This window comes from Crassostrea angulata, chromosome 1 (assembly GCF_025612915.1).
Source record: "Crassostrea angulata isolate pt1a10 chromosome 1, ASM2561291v2, whole genome shotgun sequence".
NCBI classification, from domain to species: Eukaryota; Metazoa; Mollusca; class Bivalvia; order Ostreida; family Ostreidae; genus Magallana; species Magallana angulata.
In genome coordinates, this window is record NC_069111.1 from 17243907 (window position 1) to 17268134 (window position 24228).

The 24228-nt window shown below is 30.8% G+C and overlaps 2 protein-coding genes and 1 long non-coding RNA gene across 4 annotated transcripts; 2 read left to right on the plus strand and 1 right to left on the minus strand.

Moving 5' to 3' along the window:
- Window positions 1-555: 555 nt before the first annotated feature.
- LOC128159846 (uncharacterized) lies at window positions 556-7162 on the plus strand. Its single transcript, XM_052823059.1, has 9 exons — window positions 556-663; window positions 800-921; window positions 1118-1242; window positions 1462-1916; window positions 2016-2069; window positions 2986-3124; window positions 5263-5378; window positions 5776-5848; window positions 6177-7162. Exons 1-9 carry the CDS (start codon window positions 610-612, stop codon window positions 6359-6361), a joined length of 1323 nt encoding a protein of 440 aa, XP_052679019.1. The 5' UTR covers window positions 556-609; the 3' UTR covers window positions 6362-7162.
- A 3809-nt stretch (window positions 7163-10971) lies between these two features.
- LOC128166222 (uncharacterized) lies at window positions 10972-14424 on the plus strand. The gene is made up of 3 exons (XR_008241138.1): window positions 10972-11181; window positions 12498-13266; window positions 13512-14424. It is a non-coding gene; the product is annotated as an uncharacterized LOC128166222 (long non-coding RNA).
- A 495-nt stretch (window positions 14425-14919) lies between these two features.
- On the minus strand, window positions 14920-23565 carry LOC128166206 (uncharacterized). Of its 2 annotated transcripts, none has more exons than XM_052831224.1 (19): window positions 23294-23565; window positions 22963-23204; window positions 21329-21412; window positions 20797-21235; window positions 20478-20682; window positions 20265-20358; window positions 20088-20165; window positions 19856-20004; window positions 19627-19670; window positions 19356-19461; window positions 18952-19110; window positions 18201-18348; window positions 17980-18099; window positions 17806-17857; window positions 17552-17701; window positions 17311-17436; window positions 16642-17202; window positions 16069-16179; window positions 14920-15945 (listed from the first exon to the last, which is right to left on the minus strand). In XM_052831224.1, the coding sequence occupies exons 1-19, from the start codon at window positions 23367-23369 to the stop codon at window positions 15602-15604; spliced, it is 3288 nt and encodes a 1095-aa protein (XP_052687184.1). In that variant the 5' UTR covers window positions 23370-23565; the 3' UTR covers window positions 14920-15601. The 2 variants fall into 2 exon arrangements, with proteins under 2 accessions (XP_052687184.1, XP_052687176.1); XM_052831216.1 differs by having other exon boundaries at window positions 14921-15945; window positions 16069-16182.
- Window positions 23566-24228: the final 663 nt, after the last annotated feature.

Consider the following 24228-nt stretch of genomic DNA (forward strand, 5'->3'; position numbering starts at 1 on the left):
AATATTGTAACCTTCAATTATTTTATGCTGATAAAATTTAAATTTTCTAAACTATATTACAAAAATTAGACACGTATAACGGCAGTTTATGTGGACATCGTACATAGTGTCCTTTTCACCCTTGTTCATTGTGTTTCTCTGAGCATGTAAACTACAGAGAATCCAGAGGAGGAAGATAATGTTATAATGGTGTTACCACAGATAATCTCATTTCTGTTTTTCAAATCTCATGAGCCGTGTTTAACAAGCTATCAAAAACGTTCATCATCAGCGCCGATAAATTTTTTCTTCTGTGGAAATAGATCATCGTCTATATTACTGTAAGTCTGTTGCCGTCTGCATTATTGTAAAGTAGTATTCTCTATGATTGAGGGGAAAGTAAAACGCTTTGTAAAATGCAGGAAATCCTTTATTATATTTGCAATAAAGCAGAAACGTCGACTGATCACAAATTTGGCGCTAATTTCTCTGCTCTGTCTACTCTTCAAATTAGTGTTTATTGTGGTCACGTGGTGATGGTAATCGAATATCTGCTATATTTGTGAATGAATAATATATGAATTAATCACATGGGTTTTTTCTTTAATGAAGAACATCGAATAAGTCAACATGGGTATCCTATCTCAGAAAAGAAGACAAAATCAGGGATTCACGGGTTTAAAGGTACTGTATACTTAACAATTAGCGTTCAATAATCAGTCATTCTTTGATACTTCCGAAAAATATTTGATATACATATATTCGAATTGTTATCTTGTATGCTGAAATTTTATTGATATTTCATTGTGCTTATTCAAAGGCTCTAGCAGCAGGTTCCCTGGCTCTTGCAAGAGCACATGCTGTCTTGGATAAAACAGAAAAGAGCTTGGAGGAAGAAATCGCAAAGGAAAATAGAAAGCCACCTTCGAATTGTCTCGGCAGGTCAGGCGCCCTTTTATACTGATGATTTTAGTAAAAATATTTTCCCCCAAAATTATAGTGCTCGGTTTTGCAAAATTAACATATCTACATACTTAATTGTGTAATCTTGCCTCTTCCTTTTATCTAAAAAAATTTTGTCTAAAAAAATGTTGGGTCCATTTTTTGGTTGAAAAAATATTGATTTATGATTTTGAAGGTCTCGGTTTTGGGGTCACAAGATGATGCACACAAAACAAGTGTTACTGTGTATTGTAGTGTTGAATATCATCGACTGTGTCTTGGTACTCGGAGAACTTATTTTGGACATATATTACCTAAAAGGTAAGAAATAATTCAAAATGTTCATTTGAGGCTAAGTGACAAAGATTCAGTAAACGCTTCATTTATTATATCTAAAACATTGCTGAACTTATTTCTAAGTTTTGATCACGTTCTATAAAATTATTAAAAGAAAAGATGTGAATGTCCAATAATATAAAAATTAATGAAATCATGTGGCTATAAAGTATGTTGAAGAAAAGTATATTTTTGTCTCTATAGGGGTACTGGATCAAGAGGAACTAGCCAATATGTATTTTGTCAACACAATGAAAAACGCTTATCCACAGGACTTGCACGATTTGTATGAAACGGATATAAATTTATTGCACTCTAGGATAATGTTATCACATGTGCATTTTTCACCGGAAACATCGGTTGCTTATGGTGCCCCAGAATTTGTATCAACTGTACAATTAAAGGAAAATGAAACAAGAAGCCAATCCCTACAAAAATTGAATAAAAGGTCTTATAGGACTAAACTGGAGCAACCTGACATTTTAAACAAAAGTTTATCGGCGGTTTCAACACAAAATACCAGCTCATATTTTTGGAACGTTGGTAATAAAAGTAACACGGTTGTTCACGATGCCGATAGATCTAATTCCATCGAAGTAGTCCTCGCCCACAAATTCCACTACTGCAGCGTTTCAATATTAGCCATATTAGTAGTCGAGGTAACCAATGCTATTGATATTTATATTTTACAACTTTTCTTCCATTAGTAATTTACTTGGACTTATACTTCATTTGATAAATGTTTCTCTTTTTTTTAGAATGTACTGAAATTGCTTTGTAGCGGAGAGGAATATTTTGAAAAGAAATTAGAGGTACATTTCTCTCAAGTTTTAAACAAGAAATGTATTATTAAAGAAAATATTTTTTGACATTGATGATGACAGAATTCTTATGTAAATTACTGATAAACATTACAAACATCAATGTCATAAAAATGATGTATAAAAAGCCAAAGATCAATAACCATAAAAATGATTTATTTTTGTTTCTCTCACGTTTGACAAACATTCATCACCGTGCAATCAATAATTCGCGATGAATTATTTTCGTGTATTTGACAAAAATCACCCTAAACCCTCATGAGGTAGAAAGTTTGCATTTTTTAATAGTCAACCAAAATTTGAGAGTCATTCATTGAGTTATAAGCGAGCTACAGAGCTTACAATTCTTTGCTATATAAACAAAGCATTTATTTACATTTTGAATTCTGAAGAGATTATTCTAATTTTAGACAAAAAATAAATGTGTTAAACTTTAAAAACTGTTTACTTATGCTTAAGATAAATAAGTAGATAACAAATCAGCTCGAAAAAGATATTTTACTGGTATGTATGTTAATAAAAACAGGGCATTATATGACAAAGAAATATGAGCTCTGTATCTTGCTTATAACTTCACGACTAACGCTCAAATTTCATTTGATCATTAGAAATGCATTCCTTAAGCATTGTAAATAATAAAAACAGAAAAATGAATTTGACCAAAATCGTGACCCTGTCCCTTTAAACAACATTATTGATAAACGGTCGAATTCCTGGTTAATCAAAATTTACAAATTCTAATTTTTTACACACAAAAAAAACCCAGTGAGTCTTTTCCATAAAATTACAAAAAGGTGTGTTCTATATTGACAAAGTTACTGTTTCTTTGGCTGAGTTTTTAAACTATTTCATCATTTTATACTTTAAAGATAGATATAATTTTGAAAGTTTTATTTCTTAAATCAAGGTCTTTGACGGTCTCATAGTCGTGGCCTCCTTTATAGTAGATCTAGTTTTCATCAAAGGATTAAGCGCCTACAAGATACAGAAGTTTGTGGTGATTTTAGCTTTCCTGGTTCCATGGAGAGTAATTCGAGTCGTTAATAGTAAGTGCAAATACCTTATTTCTTTTTTTCTTATTTCGAACTGAAAGGGCACATTGTATCCGGCAAGAAAAAATGGATGGAATAAATAGTTACTAACAAAGTAAAAATCTAAAGAGGTCAAGTTTGTGTTTTTATAATTAAAACTGTGAAAATCGATAAAACATGGTTTATAAATGTAGACTTTTTCTTTACTTGTTAACCATTTAAATACGTTATCATTATCATCTAACAAATATAAATCAAAATTGAAAAATAAAGCATAAGATTTTGTTTTATACGACCTGAAAAAATATTATTATAACGATGATATTTCTGAATTTTGATATTGCTAGCAAAGGTATTCACTTTTATGTTCTAGAAAGTGAAAAACATAAATCGTTGTCGTTCTTCTCTTTCATCGAAAACAATACAGAACAGGTGAAGGGCATAAATTCTAAATGTAAATATATGATTTCAATTTTCTTAAAGGTCAGACGACACATTCCTTCAGTATCTTTTAGTATCTCCTTGTAATAAAGAATTCCAATAAAAATAATCCTGGTTTTAATCGAAATCGGTTTCATAATTATATTTGATTATGCCCCTTTCTGTGCTCCTGGCTACGATTGGAGATTAATTTGTAATTTCAGTAAGATTATATAGGAAATTGCATGCTCTAGTATCTTGCACAAAGCCTGGTAAGGTACCCTTCTTTTTTGCAAGAAAGCTTGTCAAAGTAGTAGTAAATCAATAACAAATTCCTAGAAAAAGTCTTACCTGGCCATTTTTTTCGAGAAAGAAAATATGTTACTAAATAACCTAATGTATAAAATAAATTTATTTTTATATAACCTTACGTAATATGTCTTATTACAAGCAAAATACTGACCTCACATTTGTTATGTTAAGACTGTACCAATTTTGAATTTGTTTACATATCATACGATTTGTTACGTTAATTTCATTTTTTTTTCTTTTTGAAAGCTTAGTTTGAAGATTACTTTAGTATTTCTTGTGCTAGCAATATCTTATTATTTTGAATGTTATTTTACGTATAACAAAACACGAGCCTTAGTTAACTAACAAATTGGTTGCACAGTATATTGCTTATGAGTCATCAGATGAATTCAAACATAATAATAGTGAACCATTCAAAACATTTCAAAAGGAAAATTAATATATGTAAACTTTCAACATAAATTGTAAAAATCGTCCTTAATATTATTAATAGCTTTTATATATAAATATTTCAAAAATAGCCAACAAAGAAGCATTTATATGTACATAAAGTTAGTAGGACGAAATGAGCCTAAGAACACATCCATGGAGAAATCGATCGGAAATGTGTCTGACGTTCATCAGACATGCATATGATTTGTAATTTATCTTCTCTCAGTAGATATTGTAATGAAGTTTCTCTGTTGTGTCGTGTTATAAACTATCTCCTTGATGAAAATTTATCTAATATGAATAAACGATTTATAGCTTCTGCCTTTGTACTGTACCCATTTGGGAATAAATGCGAAATTGTTGTTTTGTAATATACATTTGGAGGAAAACACTTTCTGATAAGTGAAGTGGATTAAAATGTCAAAACAATTCATAAAAGACATCAATTGACAGTACCGTAACTTTTTTCGGGTCGAGAGATATTTGAATGATGCATTGAATGATACATATTAAGTAGCAAACTTAATCAAACAATAAAACTTAATTAACCCATTGACAGTCCTTGAGCTTTACTTTAAAAACAACACACTGTCCATTTGAATTGTTATAATTATGACCTTAGTCCTTACGAGAAAGTTTCATTGTGAATAAAAAATGTTTTAAAAAGTTACTTCTTATAACAGGCCGTTTGCAATTTAGTAATCCCTTTTAAAAGGAGGTATACTTGTTTTTGCTTTTCCTGTCGCCCAAATACTGTGCAAAATATCAGAATATTTGTATTTTAACGTCAATAGCTATCAATCACTCAAGTATTATCTAATAATCGTTTTATATAAAGCAGGATGTGGTGTGAAAAATCAGGCAGACATATTTAAATATCTAGCAGCCAATGCAGCAGACACGATGCGATGACGAAAGAGAACTATAAATAAATTATAGAGTTTCCTTTGGCAATCAATGCTAATTGTGTTACCTCATTTTATCCTTAGGTCTGGTGGTTGCAGTTATTGATCATGAACACTTCAGGATGAAACTTTTATACAAACAGAAAAAACAAGTGGCACACGATCTTAAATCCTGCAAAAATGAGAACAAATCACTACAGGTATTTTTTTTAATCTGTAAATTAATTGCATTAAAAATATTGTAATTACAGTTGATTCTACTGTTCTTACTCATACGTTCATGCAGAAATGATTGAAATTCAATCTTAAGTTTTAGTATCATTTTAACTAGCATAATTGAATATTTTTTACACTGTCTTGCAATCTATATTAATTGACCAAAATTTTATTATATGAAGAAGAGCAGTCGTAGCTATGAACGATTAAACATCTCATCTTTTGAATTAAGAAAAAAAAAATTATACAGTGTTAACATGTAATTATTTAATGGGGGAAGGTGAGGGGTTGGGGTTATTACATAATTTGGTAATTTTGTTTTTATTTTTTGTAAATTGTACCGAATACTTTATTACATCTTGTAACCCATTGATTGGCTAGGCTACCATTGACGCACTGAAAAGTCGAGCCTCCCTTGCAGGGGTACCTGAAACAGAACTTGATGATATAATAGGTAAATGACACGGATAATAAAAATCCTTTGTAAATAATTTAGTTGTAATAGAACATTACAAATAAATTTTAGTGATATGATTGTTTAATATATATGAAATTATAAATTATAATTTATTGGTTATATACAGGATGCATGTGGTTTTCGTATGACTACTTGATCATTATAACTTTATAAAAATAGATATATTTTATTTATTCTTAAAAATACTTATTGTAATATCATGGCAATACAATCTTTAATGTAAATCACATGAATTTTTTTTTAAATCACAGTTACATATTTCTATATAAAGATATGCAATGGAAAGAGTGAATTCTATTTACAGCTTCCCGTCAAACACCAAGAAAAAAGAAAGCAGTTAAAAAATCTTCATCAACCTCATTTCCATCTGCCTTCCACTTAACTTCATTGGGATTTCATCGACAGACAAGTCACAACTCTAATGCGGAGATCGTTTATGTTGATGTAGATAACAACACGTGTTATCGAGAAAATCAAGACTCAATTTAAGATAACTGACTTTGGCAGTAAGAGTTATCTCCCTTTTAAGGCAGCGAAAACCATTACTATAAAAAAACAACATCGAGGCTTCCCAGTGATTTTTTTTAAAACGTCATATATCTTGCCTTCGGTACAAAAAGTATATTTTAAAAAACGTTATATTGATTTGTATGTCTTCCTTATTCGATGCAATGTTTAAAAAATGTTTTGCCAAGCAAAGCTTCACTTTATCTGAAAAGAATTTGTCAACGTAGGCCTAATTCAATATATGCAAATCTTAAATGTAAATAATGTAATACTACATTACATAAAATTTACATAAAATGTAAAACATATAAGTACATGTAGACGATGGAATGGTTATTAAATATTATGCCCAAGTAACTTTACTTTTATAAAAAAAAATATTTATGTCAAGGAATGTGGTTGTAATTTAAGCTTATATTTGACGTTCAATATACGGTAATTATTACTATTCAGCAGTTATTCTGTTATGAACAACATTTTGGCTTTGGATATGCGTTAAGTGTGCTCACTTCCAATGATAACCGTATTTTGAAGTATTCCAGCTATAATTGAAAGACAACCTATCAGTGATGTTAGATATATATCAAGCAAAGCTAAAAAACGATACTTCGATTTTTGAAAAGAACTTTAGTTCAAGCACCTTATTTTTGGCGGAGAAACATTATAATTTTATTTCTTCAAAATATTTTTCAATTAAAGATTATATAAAATATAATATAATATAATATATTATATTATTTTATATCATATTATATTTAATTATGAAAAAAAATTTTATGTAATAATTCCAAGGAAAAAAATACTCAACCCCTTACATTCTAGCTTTTTGTAGGAGCTAGTAAAAATCATTTTTCTGAGATATATATATATATATATATATATATATATATATATATATATATATATATATATATATATATATATATATATACACACACACACAAGTCTGTAGAAGACTATATCTAGTTAAGTGCTATATCTAGAGAGGTAGATTACTGACACATTTCAGAAAAAAATACGCTTTCTGGGATCCACCCGTTTCACATAAAAGAATTCAGATCAATCTTGTATGTAGGCAAAATGTATATTGTTTAGACTTTGTATTTGAACAATTGTTTATTATGTAAACTTTACATACAGTTTTATCAATACTATTTTTTGTATATTAGATATAAAACAAAATTATTTATCAAATCAAAATTGTTTGCTATTCATTTTTTTTTTATAATTAAACGAACGTTTAACACGTTGACATTTGAATGGCTTGTGGGACCATGGGTTGGGTGTTGGTGAATCATGTACTATTTGGTGCCTCTATTATTAATACCACAACAATAAAATTTGTACCGTCTTTTGTAATTACCTTGTTATTAATAAATAACGGTCTGTAAACATGGCATCACGGACCGTTGAATCATCCAAGCTATTATCAGTCAATTTAATTATTTAAAGATATGCATCTGCTTTACTAAGGACGGTCAGTCCATGGCAATTTATTGGTTTACGTAATACTTGTTTATTCAATCCGTGACCTGACAAAATTATGTATTAGATAGTTTTATTGGTTTGTAATTACACACTTAAAGGGAAAGAGTTGGAATTGTTTCTTACATTAAATTAAATGAGTTGACACGGATAAAACACGGTGAACGATTGAATATTAAAAATGCAGTTACATTTTCGAAACTACTGTACTTCAGCGGTTTATGAATTTGGTGAGAATTCAGACCTATTGCTATTAACAAGTTGCCAATGTGCAAATTCTTAATTGAGAACAATAGTCTTTATAACAACTAAAACTTGAAAAAATAATTGTAGGTATATATTAAGAAAGAAAGATATGAATTATATTCTGTTTCGTATATATTTAGTGCTAATATTTTTTATACCATTGTAAATTAATAATTCCCTCTGGATGTACTTCAATATAAATGCGTACTCGTTTACACGGACAGGGCAATCTTTTCCGTTTTATCACTTCGTAGGATTAAGTAAAATTTGTTTCCTCCAGTTTATTTTCTAAAACAAATAATAACAAAATAAAAAAAATGAATTTTAAAAATTCTGTCTAAGATTCAGTATATTATACAAGGGTTGTTTCAAATGTATAAGAAAAGTATATATAAAAAATGCAATTGGGAAAAACAAAGAAAATAGCGCTTTACAAACCATATATCAGAACGTAGAGAGTTCAACAAAGCAAGCGTTTATAAAGCTTGATGATTCTTCAGAGGCAGATTGAAAAGAAATATTTGAATATTGTGTTAGATAACCCTTTTGCTACGACTTCTGATGACCAGAATAAGATTAACAAAGCGCAGATGAGAAAAAACAAGAGCGTAAAGAAGGTAAGGCAAAGAAACAAAACAAAAGTTAAATGAATCGTCTTATCATACCAAAAGCCAAAACTATTACAGACAATAAATAAAACTTCTAGGCTATAGTAGTATAAGTAGAAATGGAACAGATCATAGGTGAATTTTTTGATAAAAATAATAAACTGAAATAGAAATCACGACTGACTCTTTGGCGCGGTATTTATATGTATGTCAATAAATTACTTGTAATCTAAAATTATAGTTAAATAGTCTCTGCATTGATTAAATGAATAGATCATGCCCACTCATTCAATCTTCTTTTTCCTTTTTCTAAGAAAGATTCAACAACCATTTTTTTTTTGGTGGAATTCACAACCTTCCCGACTTTTTTTTACACCTTGTGTTTTTATCGTAAATTAAACTAGGCACTGTTTGCTTCGAGTTATAGAGCAAAAAAGAAATGATTTATCTTCACACGAAGCACTGCTGACAATATGGATATTAGATAGCAGCTTTTTGCAGCTCTGCTCATGTGTTATATATTCGAAACTTTGACCTTAAATTCAAGATCTTGATCTCACAATATCAAGATTTCTCTCATGTTTGTTGAATTTGAACCTAAAGTCTTGCCCATTAGAGAATCACTTAATAATTTGATATGTTAGTTGTTGATAACTTAACATTTAAATATTAAAAACTTAACATGTGTAAAAGGATCGTTAAAAATTTTGCCTGCACTCATCAACTTCATAAAATCGTCTAATATTTATTGTTGTTTTTGTTATTGTTATTTTGACTCGTAATATTTGCTAGAAAAACATTTGTTTTTATATTTATGTTAGCACTAATATTACAAAAGTAAGCACTTATATTATAAAAGTATATGCAACTCGGAAAATAATAAGTTGGTGTATTTAAAAAAAAAACAATCAATCAGAATTTAAGTCACACTGACGGAGGACATTGATACTGTGCAATCATTAAAATTCGTTGGGGTCAATTTTCGTAGATTGATTAAATTTTACAGGTTCGTGGGGACGTAATTTCATGTATTATCTTATACCTACAAAAGGAAATGTGACTTTATAACCCTTATTTATTAATTCGTGGAGGACGCTAATTCGTGGATTAGAGGTACCCACGAATTCCTCGAAAATTGAGCCACCGCGAAATCTGATGATTCCACAGTGACTTAGCAAGCCAACTGTGCGATGTTTTCTATTTTCTTTACTTAATTGATAGAGGTTCCTCTTGACAAAACCAAAAAAGCATTCTTTTAATTAAAAAGCTGCACTTGGTCAAAAAAATGGGAAATTCTATATAGTGTCAATAGAAGAGACATCAAGAATCGAAGGGCAGTTAAGTTAAAATCTTTTTGTTTAAAAAAAATCATACTAGTACATGATATGACAAACGCAAGATTTATTGTTAAGTCTACAGCAATCTATTTAAGAGCATCTAAGTTTGGAAGGTCTCTATTTAAATAGGAAAAGGCAAAACCAACAAGAAAAAGAAACCATTCTAAAAAATTCAAAAAGGAACACTGTAATTCAAGACTTTCTTTTAGTGGTTTGATTATGTGCATAATCTGACTAACTCTGTGTCAAACATAATTTGTTGCGTTTGTTTATTTCAAACTTAGAGTGCTTTTGAACTCATTCAAGAAAATAAGGTCTTCTCATTTTGATTTCATCCCATCATTTGCATTATAGTGAACACGATTAAAATGAAAAAGGTCGTTGTCGTTTTTATATCTTTTTTTTTATTTTCCCCCGAAGTCATGTGTTTTGTTGCACGACTTTTAATACAATTAATCTTTGCCTCAAATCTTAATTTACGAACGTGACTGGTTTGGGTTTTTTGTAATACACAATATATAAAAACATACACATTTTTCTCAAATGATAAAAAAGTTATTGATATTGATAAATATAAACATGACAATGAAATCAAAGTATCCTGTTTTTAAAAATGGTAAACTCCTATTATGTGTCATTCAAGAAGAATTCTATTTATTTCCAAAATGAAATAACATTATAAATTTTGCGAGCGCAATGCAAATGATCATAAAATTTGCAAATGCATTTATAATTTACGGGCTTATTCGTAAAGTTTTAATTGCACAGCCTAGTGCAAAATTTAAAAATAACAATAAATACGTTAACCGAGGCTTATTAGACAACGTTCCAGAACTTAAAAATGTAAACCCTCGCCGTGCTTAAAATAAATACCTCATGCCGCAGCTTTTAGACGGAAGAAAGGCGTGATGAATTATTCACAGCGCGATCATGTATATTTTCTGGCTACAAATTGTTGCCGACATCTGTCTGATTTAAATGACATGGATACGGCAGAAAAATATATTTGAGCGTCAAATTTACATTTCTATTAAGGCAGTAGTAAATTGCCTGTTCTGTTGGACATATGCATCGTGCATTTTCCCCAGAAAACACTAGGTTGGAGATAAGGAAGGAGATTGATTAAGTAAGTTTAATTTTTTATGAGTTTTTATTTTTTCTTGCCTTATACAAATGTTCACCTTTTTTTCTATAATTTCGATCAACTTTCCTTGAATCAAAATAATTGAATCTTTCACAACATTACATGTAATGTATTTGTGCAATGCTATCTGTTTAAACGAATTTTTATAATACATGTATTAAATATTGTTGACTCATTAGAACATTTCATGAAATTAACGAAAATATCTAAATATTCAATCTACTGGGATAAGGTTATATGTAATACATATGTATTTTGAACAGTATATATTTGTTCTATTTGATTAAACGAATCGATTTCGTAGCTTTGAAAGCTACGATATTTTAACAAAATTTATCTCTTTCGAAAATTTTCAATCCAGGTGTCACTACAGTATTAAAATTTGCAATAAATTCTTATCAATTATCATCTTACAGATTATTATATCAAAACGAACTTTTAAAGATATGTCTCCTGACATCCTTAAAAACAATTGATATACATTTTAAAAATAAAAAAAACACAGGGTAATCTAGCAAGACAAGAAAGTTTTGAGTGTGTTTGGTACACATGTGCTCAAAAATCAAGACCGGGTCTTTTCACTCTCACCGGAAACAACGCGCATCAAAATAAAAAAAAAACACTTCGTATTATAACAATCATCGGACTATCAGGCGTCTTACACATGTGTTTTTATCTCTTAAAAATCATTCCCCTGTCACGGGCGGAAATGCTCCAAATATAAAACAGAATTCGGGATATATTTTGCCCCTCGCAATGATTTGAAGGGAACTTTCGGGGAAATACTGTAGTGACCCTGCAAAATATCTTATTAAAGCAGTGCATTTTAATGCCTGAAATATTTTGAATTAGCTTGCTTACTCTGAAAGTAATTAAGATCGCCCTGAGCGTAAAAATTCATTTCTTTCCTCTCTTAAAGTTATTATTATTTAGGCAGAGGTTAGTATTAAATTGATTTGGAATTCATATCACAACTGCTTTGATTACTTCCATGAAATGCAGATTGATGTATACAAGTACCAAAGTAAAAGTTCGTGGTCTGTATATTTTGCTAGTTTGACAGTTTGTGCCTATTTTTATTTCGAAAAGATGTGATATTAATAGTATATATATGGCAATGAGACTCAACCTGCTAAGCTTTATAAATTTTTCTCAACAGCACATTTCTTTTTTAAAGGAAACTAAACACACTCGATACGACATCTTTATATTATGAAAAACATTCAGTGTGCTATTACCAGCAAGACAGATATGTTTTATTATATTAATTACATGTGTTTTTATTTTCATCCCGATAGATGTCTTTCTACGACTCGTCATACGTGTACTTTTGGATATATCGATCAGAAGAGCCTGATTACTGAAGACAGTGTTCCATGAATATGGGCGACGAGAACATGTATACTGTATAGATCTGTGGATTACATAATTTTATAATATAAACCATTTTTATGGATTTGTTTGTTTCCCCGTATTAATTGGAATTAGGTAATGTAGATTGCACTATCAATTTTTGTAGTCATGGACGTGGACGTGAATCTTGATGTGACAAGTGTTATTATAGTTTCCATTAAGGTCGTGCTTGTAGAAAAATAATAATGGAAGTCGTCTTTTATGTTTGTGTCGGAAACATATTAGTTCAAGAAGAAATCGAGATCTTCAGATCCATTACGTAAACATGGCATTCTGCTCATCGCTCTAAACATAAATATCTCTGTAGTATGCAATACGTTTATTTGCCGCCATTTTTAATGAAAATAATATTTGTTGAAATCATTCAAAAATCCATCTTTCAGTAAAGAAGTGATTAGTGTTTCACCAAATCATAAACAATTTGGCAGTGTATCTTATTGTACTGAAACAAAATGGCTTTATTTCTCACTACAATGCATGAATCTCCTCCCCTCTTTTTTAAGCATGACAGATAGTTGAATTTGCATAAATATTGTTATTTCATTTTTTAAATTTTATACAAACTGTAAAATGTATGAAGCAATAATTTATTTCTGCTTGAAGAAGAAGATATTGTCGTGAAAAGCCGCAGCCAGTGAGACAGACCGAATTAATGTAAGATTTTTCTTTCTACAGTCATTTGTCATAAGTTATTGCATTTCCTTGTATACGATGTCGCAATATGCATATTGTTACTCTAAACTGTGAAACAAAAAGACATCTGTAAAAACTTGATTAAACTTTTTATGTATCAATTACTACTATGCTTGGAAGTTTTATATAACTATACGTTTACAACATTTTGTCTACCTTTTATCGTACAATTGTGTCGAAACAATCATGAAGATTATTTCTTTCAGAACATTTTCTAACAACAGAATATGGATATCTTTTCACAAAGATTGATGATGGGGGATAGCAAGACAAAGTCCTGCTTGCAAAGAGGTTTCTATCGGTTTTATCAGAGTATGGTTAAACAAAATGAGTTAGACATTATAAAGATCAAAGAATCTGAGTTTGAGTTTCACATTTTGTCCAACTGTTATCTTACTGATATCTAATTGATATATCTGAGGGATATCTACGAAAACATTATATTTACATCTAAACAATGATATCAAAAGAAAGAATTTAAACCGGTATCTTTATTTACAAAATACAAATTTCACAAGTTGAGTGGATTTTTGTACATACTGAGGATCATAGTTGATGCATATCAAAAGCATTTCGAGGCATATCTGTCTTTGTGGTAAGCAAAGAAAAACTTAATGTTTACTTGTATGCTTTTGAGACAGTATCTCAATACTGTACTAACATATTGACCAAAGACATCTAACAAATTAAACAAATGTATTTTTGAAAAAAAAAAAAATTTAGAAAGTTTTGTAGACTGGGAACCGATAGACATGCACAGTAAATGATTAATATGCAAGGTTATTTTGGGCTGTTTTGCATATATATAGTTTCATAAATAACATAATAAAATATATATGTGCATTATTTTAGATACATTCTGTTAAAGAGGTCAAAGATACTATTATAAGAGCTATGCAGTAATCATAATTATTTTGATTACAATCTGTGGTTAAACTATGCAAAGCCCGACCTTGTTATCAGCATCTGTACAAAAGAACTTGTTTTACTTCCAATTGTAATGTTATTCCTGAAGGCCCTTCTTGCAAATGTTGAATGATTTAATGAAATCGCATGCCGAATTAAATCATTTTATTTATAATGTATTTTATGATTTTTTAATTTCATTATAATAATATTTCAGATCCCTGTAGCTAAAATTTATAATGTATAATTTTAACTGCACAAAACGTTTTGAAATAATATCAGTAACGTTCACCACCATATGTTTGTTTAAAAATCATAATTAATTCATTTTACAATGTGATATTATACAAACTTCTTCCAATGTAAATCAATAAATTTGATTGGTTTTCTGTGAATTCAAAATGTATGGATATTCGAGATTTACTAGTGATTGATAACACAATTCCATACGAAAAAATAATGGAAATTCTAAGTAGGATTTATATACGTTAACTACACCTGAGGAATCCAGAATGGTGAAATCGTGTCCAATGAAATACAGTTTAAAATATTATGCCACAAAGAACGTGACTTGCTTATCAAACTCAATCGTGTCATCTTTTAACAAAACACAATTCCCTTTGTGTGTCAAATAAGAAATATTAAACAGACAGACATGTGCATTTTAATTTTTTATTATGTTAATTTAAACAGATACAAATCAAAAAAATATGATAATTCAATAAATAAAACATACATCAAATAAAAATCAAAACAAGTCAACAAAAACAAAACGAAAGCAACTGAAATACTAATAAATAATAATGTGTTGGCCATAAAACATGCCCTTAGGAGAATTCAAAAAAATATATCATATGATGTTCCTGAAAGGACCTTATATAAATCATAACGTTACAATTTATGTTAGTGTTTAAACTGTGTAAATACTTTGTTCATAACAAGTATCTAAACATTGTTTTATATTTGTTAAAAAATGAAACGTATACTCATGAGATAGAAGTTAGGTGTTCAAAAACATGACGAGACAGGTGTAAGACGATGTAAAAATGACCAAATATGCGCGTCAGTGTTTGTTTGGGACTATGGAGTAAAGATGATGACCAAATACACTCTTTCAGCCTTCTTTGAGGGTTGGAAATCAAAGACTCTTGAAATATAACTTTTGTCACACTGGCAAGTCTTTTTTCCGCTTTAACATTATAGTTATCAGCAAATGACTTTCCGGACATCCTCCACGGCTTGAATGAAGCACTTCTTATAAGTATTTTTTGAAACTGAAAGCTACACATTTGCTCTCCCAAAGAATTGGTCCAACTTGAGAAACAGTAGAATGTTGGATAAAAAGCTAAATAAACCTTCTTTAAAATATTGAGTTTTGTTGTGATTTTTCTCAACCTACACTTTTGCTTCTAGAGAAAATTTGGTTTATAAAGGTTACGAATCGTTTAAGGTTTTCTCGAACCTTTTCATAATTATTTGCAGTTGAGGTAGAACTTCTAGAGGCCGCAACTCTTGGCTCTGACTGAGTTTGAGTCTGACTTCTGACTCTATTGGCAGCAGCAGTATTTGGTCTTCTTGCACTGATGAATAAAGGAAATGGAGTAGTCACTTCTGGTCTACGGTCTGTTTTAAAGCAAGATTCACAACAAGTAGATCCATAGTTTTCGCAATAAAATTTCTTATTAAGTCGCATCATAAGACCACATCTTGCATCTTTGTCTCCATATGGACATACTGAAAATAAATAGATAAAAAATATACATCAAAATTATCAATATAGATAGAAGGAAGTGAACAAAGAGATGAGAACACATAACCAGTGAAAATAGGTAAGTGAAAGAGGATGTAAATACTTACACATAAAACCAGTTTCAAATTTGCTGCAGGTAGCACAACAGTTGTCTCGCGTTTCTTTTTTATAACAGTCTGCCCCCGTTCGTGCACTGCAGAATTCATTATCCACACAACCTTCTTTAAAAAACATAAAGGTATAAGTAAATAATTGCTTATAAAGTTCAACACAATTAAGATATTTAATGTATGCAAATTTATTTTGAGAAACAGATGGCGCGAACACAACTTTTTTTAATTGTAGAGTTAAGTTTTGCTTAATTGCTTCTTTGGCATAATGCTTTACATGTAGGGTCCGTTAATTTCATTTATTATCATTACTGTAAATTTCATAAATGTTGCTTTTGAAGATTTAAAAGTTCATTTAATGATTTAATGATATTTTTCGCTTAGAGTTTATCAATTGCTAATATGATTCCACTTAAGGTAGATACTCTCTTCGAAATTTAAAATCGGTATAGACGTAGTTTGCTTCTAATTGTCAGTACTTAAATATGTACAACTTTTATTTATCACTTTCAAAATATAAACAGAAACACAATCAGAAAAATGTCATAAATACTTAGAGAAGAGCCTTACGTTTCACTCTCCTGGTGCGATCAATGTTACACGTTTGGCAACATGCATTTTTGAATCTTGTCTCAGTACATAAAGATAACCATTTTGCCAAGAATTCACACGGAACGTCCGGTCGGTAATGTGCATTCTTTTTTACACAATACCCTGGTGCAAATGGATCAGGAATTAATTCATCAACTGGTGTAGTTTTTTGTTGCCAAGCCGGAAGCTCTTGTACTTTGTTTTGGGTCGGTGTGCCCTCTTGTCTATTACCTCCAATCTTAAGACTAAATCTGGTGGATGAGAATGGGATCATGTGTGTCGTGGTAGGAAGAATTGAATGTTTGTTGACATTCTGAATTGGTTTCATGTCTGTTGGGCCAGTTGATTGTCTTCTGGTTGTCAATGAAGAAGGATGGCTGTTTTGGTTAGATACTGAAATTGTTGGCCTTACAGATGCCGTTGACGACGTCTGCGAGCTCTGACTTTGTATTCCACAAGTTTTACAACAGTTTAACTGGTGATCTCTTGTGTGACATTGGTCTTTTTTACAGCCAGTTTTTCTGTCGCCATATTCACAACCTACACATAATAGAAACAAGGACGCATAATAGAAATTCCTATTTAACGCATGCATTTCAAGAACAAGAAAACAGATAAATCATATCGTTTTGTAAACAATAACCGTACCTTTGATACCAGTATGTTGTGATGCACATCCGACGCAACAAAGCTGACTGTTCTTTGTATCATAACACAAATATGGTCGGGACTTGACCAAAACACAAGATGCCACTTTATCACCATACTCACAGCCTAAAATTTATAATACATCAACTTTGATGTTTATTGAATTGAATTTCTAAGTTCAATTTCTTGACTCTATAAATAAAAAAGTTTTGAATAGATTTTTATTGGGATTTTTTTTTACCTTTTTTCCCAGTAAATTTGGCATTGCAGCTTCCACAACAGAACTCCCTATACTCTCTGTTGTAACATCTGGAGGGTCTATTAGCAACAAGTTCAGCGCAAGTTCCGTTATTTGGAAACGGCTTCATAGAGTCACCATGGACACAGTTATCTAAAAAAAGGTTTAACAAAAATGTAAGAGTTACGAAACTTAATCTTTAAATTTTATTAATACAGCTGATAAACGAAAACGTCTTTTTAATCAAATTTGCTAACCATTTTTCTCGGGGGCGTTTCTGTCAAAAACACATTCTCCATTTATACACCACTGAAAAATATAAGTTAAAAAGGTTAGAAAAGGTTGATCATTGTATAGCTACAATGTACTAGATACAGAATTTGATAAAAGGTAAATCAAAATGAGTTAAATTGTAGAAAACGTAATCATACTTTTTTATTTCCACAGGACGTTCCTCTTGCTGCGTTGTATAAATGAAAACTCTCTTTTTTCTTTGGGTTTTTGCAAGCCATGTTTGTACAAATATCTTGATAACGGCCCAGACCACCATTCTACAATGAACACAATCATAGTATGCCATTAAAAGTGCCTTTTTACATTTTAAGTGGAAATTGTTGAATAAATAGTAAATGTTTTAGCATGAAATACCTACCCAGCCGTAAAAGGACCCAGATCCCAGCTTTTCTTTACATTGTTCGTTAGGACCTAATATTTGACCTGGCATTTCTTTGATGACCTCGTGAAAGTTTGGATCAATGTCCATAGGTCTATCAGTCATACAGTTCTCTTTATTTTTGTTCCTGTGAAAATAAGAATGTAGATTTTTATTTCATCATTACAATTTTTTTATTGTATATATATTATATAATCAGCAGGCACATTCCTTTTTTAGTATTTGAAAGTTTTTAAAATGCATTTGGTAGAAAGAAATCAGAATGGAAATTATTATTAGAAATCCCCAAATACGCAATATTTAGGATGCAGAATTATTCATAGAGTGTCAAGCTTGTATTTCATGATCTATCTATCATCCATGGAGACCCCCTCCCTCTTTTCGTGGTTTATAATGTATGTGTGTACGTTGACCTTTGTGCTGAAATGCGATTGATAATTTTACCTAGGTGACAGTATGATATATTATTGTCATATTTTAATGAAAGTCTATATATATTGCCCTAAGATGTGAGTCATTTCCTTTCAACATTAAAATTGATTTTAACCAAAATGATTGAAAGTTCTTCTGAAGGCTTTTATTTCTTTAATGTATTGATAAAGATTCAGTGATCTTTGTAGAAAAATGGAACTGTTCACTCTGAGGGCTTAAAAAGACCATTATTTAAGGAAGACTATGCCAGCAAAGTAATGATCGTTGATTAATAAACTCCGAAACGAGGGATACGTACAGCTCTTCAATATAATCTCTAAAATATGCCACGGAACAGTCTGAGAACTTCCAAGGATTAAGTTTGTTGGCTTGATTGGTATCGCCTCCCATTGCTGTCATAATGTATTGATCTGTCGGCAGACAAAAGTTCGACTCTCCATCATGATTGGCACCCAAGCTGTTCAAGAACAAGGAAAATCATTGTGTCAGTCCAATGACTTAACCACATATTGACAGTATGATCGATCAATCTATCACTCTATCACTCTTTTAATGAATAAATTGTGATTTTCAATACCAAAGATTTTAAACTGGTTTTCAGAATAGAACACATAATTCAAAAAACTTTTGGAATATTTAATGAAAATTTAAACGAAATTGGTTGTTGGTTTTATCTTTTTATATATACGAGATTTTTAATACCTATGTGCCAACTCGTGTGTTGCAGTAATTATTCCTCCAAATCCACCAAGGTCTTCGTTGATTGATGCACTCTTTTTCGTACAAACGGTGCGAACATGGGCGTATCCTAAAAAGGAGAAATTTTAAAAAAAATGAGCATACAAGTTTACGTTTTTCTTTTTTAAAATCACTTTGAACTAGAATATATAACAAACTACCAATTACAAAGATAAACTGTGTTGGGCATTCTTTGTTCGTAACATTAGGAAAAAAAATGCATTATATACATTACCTGTCACAGATGGGTCATTAGATTGCGTTTCATATAGGTTTTCCCTAAAATGAAAAATTAAAAACTTAAATACATGCAAAGTAAGTGTCAAATGCACGACTATTATAATTTAATGCAAGAACTATGGGTTAAAGATATATACAATTTTTCTCCTCTCAGTTTATTTAAGTAATCATGTAAATCTAAAACTAATTCAATTTAAATATTTAGTCTTAATATGCTTGCTTACCCTGTGAACAACATGAGATGGTCATGAGGAGGTAAATGTTTAATCATTGTATCTCTCCAATCAACCAATTTGTTCAGAGCGTCCCAAACTCCAACATATTTCATTTCCGGATTGATATATGTATTGGTCCATGGAGAAAAATTTGGATGCTGAAAGAAAGATAAAAATCTCAATAAAATTCTATTTAATCTATATGTGTATCATTCAAACGAAAATTTAAATGGTTACGTACATCGGCGATAACGTATTCCGTGACAGCAACGTTGATTGCAAAATCGTGTTCTCTGATGTTGGCATAGCGTAAATCAATCTACAACAAATCATCGATTCGTTAAAAACTCGAAATTGGTTATTTTGAGTGCATGAACGTAAATGCATATATAACATTACAAAAGTGTATTCTTCATACCCCGTTAACAATGTGAGCAAAGTACATCCGTATCTTAGACTTTGCGTCTTGGTCTCGAGCTCTGACATCTCTCTGAGTACTGGCATTATAAAACCTACAGAACCAAAACGTGAAATTTGATTAACAACTGTGCACAATGGACAATAAGAAGAAGAAGAAGGATCATCTTCAGAGAGTAAGCTACAAAATGATAATAGAACCACTAGTTCTTACCTCATATAGATACTGTAGTCAACCACAACCACTAAAGTAACATAATAGTCCTGGGCTGCTCCGGAATTCTGTCTCATCGTGAATTCTCTGGGCACATTCCGATTAGGTTGTGGCTGTTGTCCACTTGCACCGTGCTGGAACACAACCTCTCTTTGTTTTTCACGTCGAGCCAATACTTGTGGTGTGATGTCTTTTAATGCATCGTCTAGTAAAAATGTAATAACATAAATATAGATGCATTATACTTACTACATTTCAATTTTATGTGTAACTTTAGATCATTTCCAAAAATAACATGGTTATTCAAAAGTAAACTTACTTTTTCCAACACAGTCGCTTTTGATGCGTTGTTTGGGGTCTTTTTTAAACGCAGCGTATAACCTTCGTTTTGGTGCAGGGGTCAGAGACGGAACATGTTGAGCGTTATCTAAAATCTGTTCTCCTGGATATTCCAACATCTGCTGTTCAAGCTCGATATTCATCGGGTTGGTTGTGTGAAAATCAAATTTATGCATTTTTTCCCTCACTGAGTTTGTAGCATGCGGATTGTAATGTACTCCATTCTTTCTGTTGGTATTGGCAAACGAGTTTTGAAAGAAATACTGATTTTGTGAGCCTTTATATCTATCCATTACATTGTTACGCTTCTTCTGTGGATCTCCATAGCGCCTTGCATACCTCTTCCTCCTTCTGAATCCCGGATTTTTAGCCATGGGATGTATGTCAAACTCTTCGCCATTGACGTTTAAGCTTCCAAGCTGAAGTACATTGCAACAATTTACAAAACTAAACTTCATGTACTACTAAGTATACATTTTTATTCTGCTTGGTAATGTATTCATATCTCTTACCAGAACGCACTGTCCATCAGTCTCCTCGTCACAGGTGACAGTAAAAACGGCTTGCGTTTCATTATCCTGGTAGAGGGCTACATTCTGTTGAAATAATGATTTAAACCTCAATTGTTTTAAATTACAAATCAAAACTTATCTTTTTATTTCTTGAATACCGTATATATTTGAAATTGCAATGCTTAATTGTGAAGATGTTTGTTTCCGCTCGCATTCACACACTAAATTAAATGTTAGGTACAGTATGCAAAGGATTTTGTGACATTTTAATTTGCATTTTTCGAGTCATAAAATTTCGAAGTTGGTTTTTAAAAGAGATATTTTTTTTAATATAGAGCAGCCTATGTTTTGGTGAAATATTCCTAGACAACCATAATGTTAATTAATACAGTTTTGCAATTCTGTAACAAATGTTTTTTGTACTTCGAGCGTTTATTTTTTTTTTTTGGGGGGGGGGGGCATAAAGAAAAAAAAATGAGTGGGTTTAAAAAGTATCTGTTAATTGACTGTTGCACTAAAGGGACTTCAAAATTAAAAAAAAATCCCAGGCAACTGCTTATGAGATTAAACGAGTTGCATAAAAATGCTATATCTCTTGTAAAGATTGATCGTTATTAGCATTTTTTATCAGTCAGGATGTATTTTTTACTAAGAAAACGGTTGTTTCCCCCATTCAAAAACAGAGGACAAACTACAAGGACAGACAAAAAATCGAATAAATGTCAATAGGTCAACTTTAGTTATAAATCTTTGAAATAATTAGACGTGGGTTATCAAGTTTGAATTATGCATAAAATCTACACAGTGATTGATTCGTGGTTTTCATTCAAAAAACCAACATCAACAGCATAACCTGGTTAGAAAGGAAAGAAAACGAAATTGTGGTCGGTTTTTCAAACAAAAGTTTCTTAATGCAAGCTCCATAGCGACGTTGCAATTAATCATCTTCAGGGCAAAATATTTAGTGACAAGGGTTGTTTTATAAGTGTGTATACTTTCGATCTAATTCATGTCAAGCTGTTGAAAAGGAAATGTTAAGAGTTTTAAATAGGGGACGGTGGTGTTAGATATTTGAAGACATACCGCGGTTTTAATTTATTGATAATTCTAATGAGCACAGTTTTAATTATTTTATATTACTGGCTTTAATGAAATTTTATATCTAAACAATCCACACGAAGGTTTATTTGCAATTAGTTATGCTCATTCAGAACTTAAAATAGACCATTGTTACGACTTCTTTGACAGTAAACATATTCGGAAAATGCGTTTCTTTTTCTATCGCTACAGTGCAAGTTATGGTTTTGGGGTGTATTTTCGTGGTTGGTATGCATTTAAACGTGAACTCTCTTAATATGGCTTTTTATTCATGTCTGTTGTAAAAAAAAATTAGAATAGAATTGCACTGAAACACACCCTACATTAATCAGTGACAAAGTATATCTATTGTGGGCATAATAACTTCTTTATTAACATTACTTAAAAAATGAACAAAGGAAAATTAGTAAATCAAAAGCTAAAGCTAGTGAATGATAAGTCAAATTAACATAAATCACATCTGACATATCACGCCCAAAAACTCTCTATGACACAGTTTGGTTACATAACTAGAAAAAAAAATCAGTATTTTTTACCTTAATCGTGGGTAAATTTTCTTTATGTAGATACAAATCTCCCTCCTCGTCTACCCGTATAGAAGCGACTTGTTGTTGTTCATATCCTATATCATTTTTCTTTAATTTGAGGTGGATTGGTGAGGTTCCGTGTACCAGTCGAACATTGAATCCAAGAGCTGATGGCATTTCTCCGGGTTTTTGGATTTCTGTTTCAGATTCTAACTCCTCTATTATAACAATGTCTGTCGGATCAGTTAATTCTGAAAAAAAGAACAATCACAAAATATTAGCAAATTTTGATATCAGAAATTCGAATTTTATTTTATGGTGCACAATTGAATTTACTTACCATCTGATGTTACTTGTCCAATTACGAAGCACGATAAAAGTATAACACATTTTGAAAACAGGTGTAAACACAGCATTGTGAATCCGTAAATAACGTGGTTTTCTCGTTGATGTCTGCTTTATATTACGAATTAAACCTTAAAATATATTTTTAAAATAAAGTTTCCTTGCGATATATCACCGTCTGGCGATTTCCTTTTGTACGTAAAAAGTTAACTTGAAATCCTTGATTTATAATTTAGAAATTTTAAAGGATAGCATTATTTCTCTTGAGCTGTGCGTTTAACATTGAAGGTAACATAGTTAATCAAACGGCTTATGTACAGAGTCGTTAGCAAAATTCTAAAAATATTGGGCGTCACGTGACAACTTATTTGCATATCTTATGAATGTGGGAAATTTCATGATGTCGTGACTAATTATAACCTACTGGATCTATGTTAAAGACATATTTTATATTCCAGTTACCTTTTTTCCAAACATGAAAGAAGCAGACAAAACTGAATTACATATATTTCATAGTGATATATCATTCACAGACAAAAATGATATATGGTGAACTTCCAATAATTCAGAGGAAAGAAAACTTAGTACATTCTGTTTTGAAGCTTTTGTAAAGAATACCGATTATTAAGCAGTGCTATAGCAGAGAAGACGAGCTTTTTTATATTCATTTTAAATTGTTTCCGATAACCCTCTTAGAATTCACATCTTGACTTTAGCATACAATTCCTTTATGTGAATTTTATGGGTAAAAAATGATAAGTTGTCTTTACAAAGTCACATCTTTTATAACATTGCTTCTCCGTTGATAACTATAAAGTTCTAATATTTACTTCATATTATTTTATAAGTGTCCGTTTTTTGTAATATGAAATTTAAAAAAAAAAAACAATCAAATAAATATAATACAATCTCTTATCATATAAGTAAAAA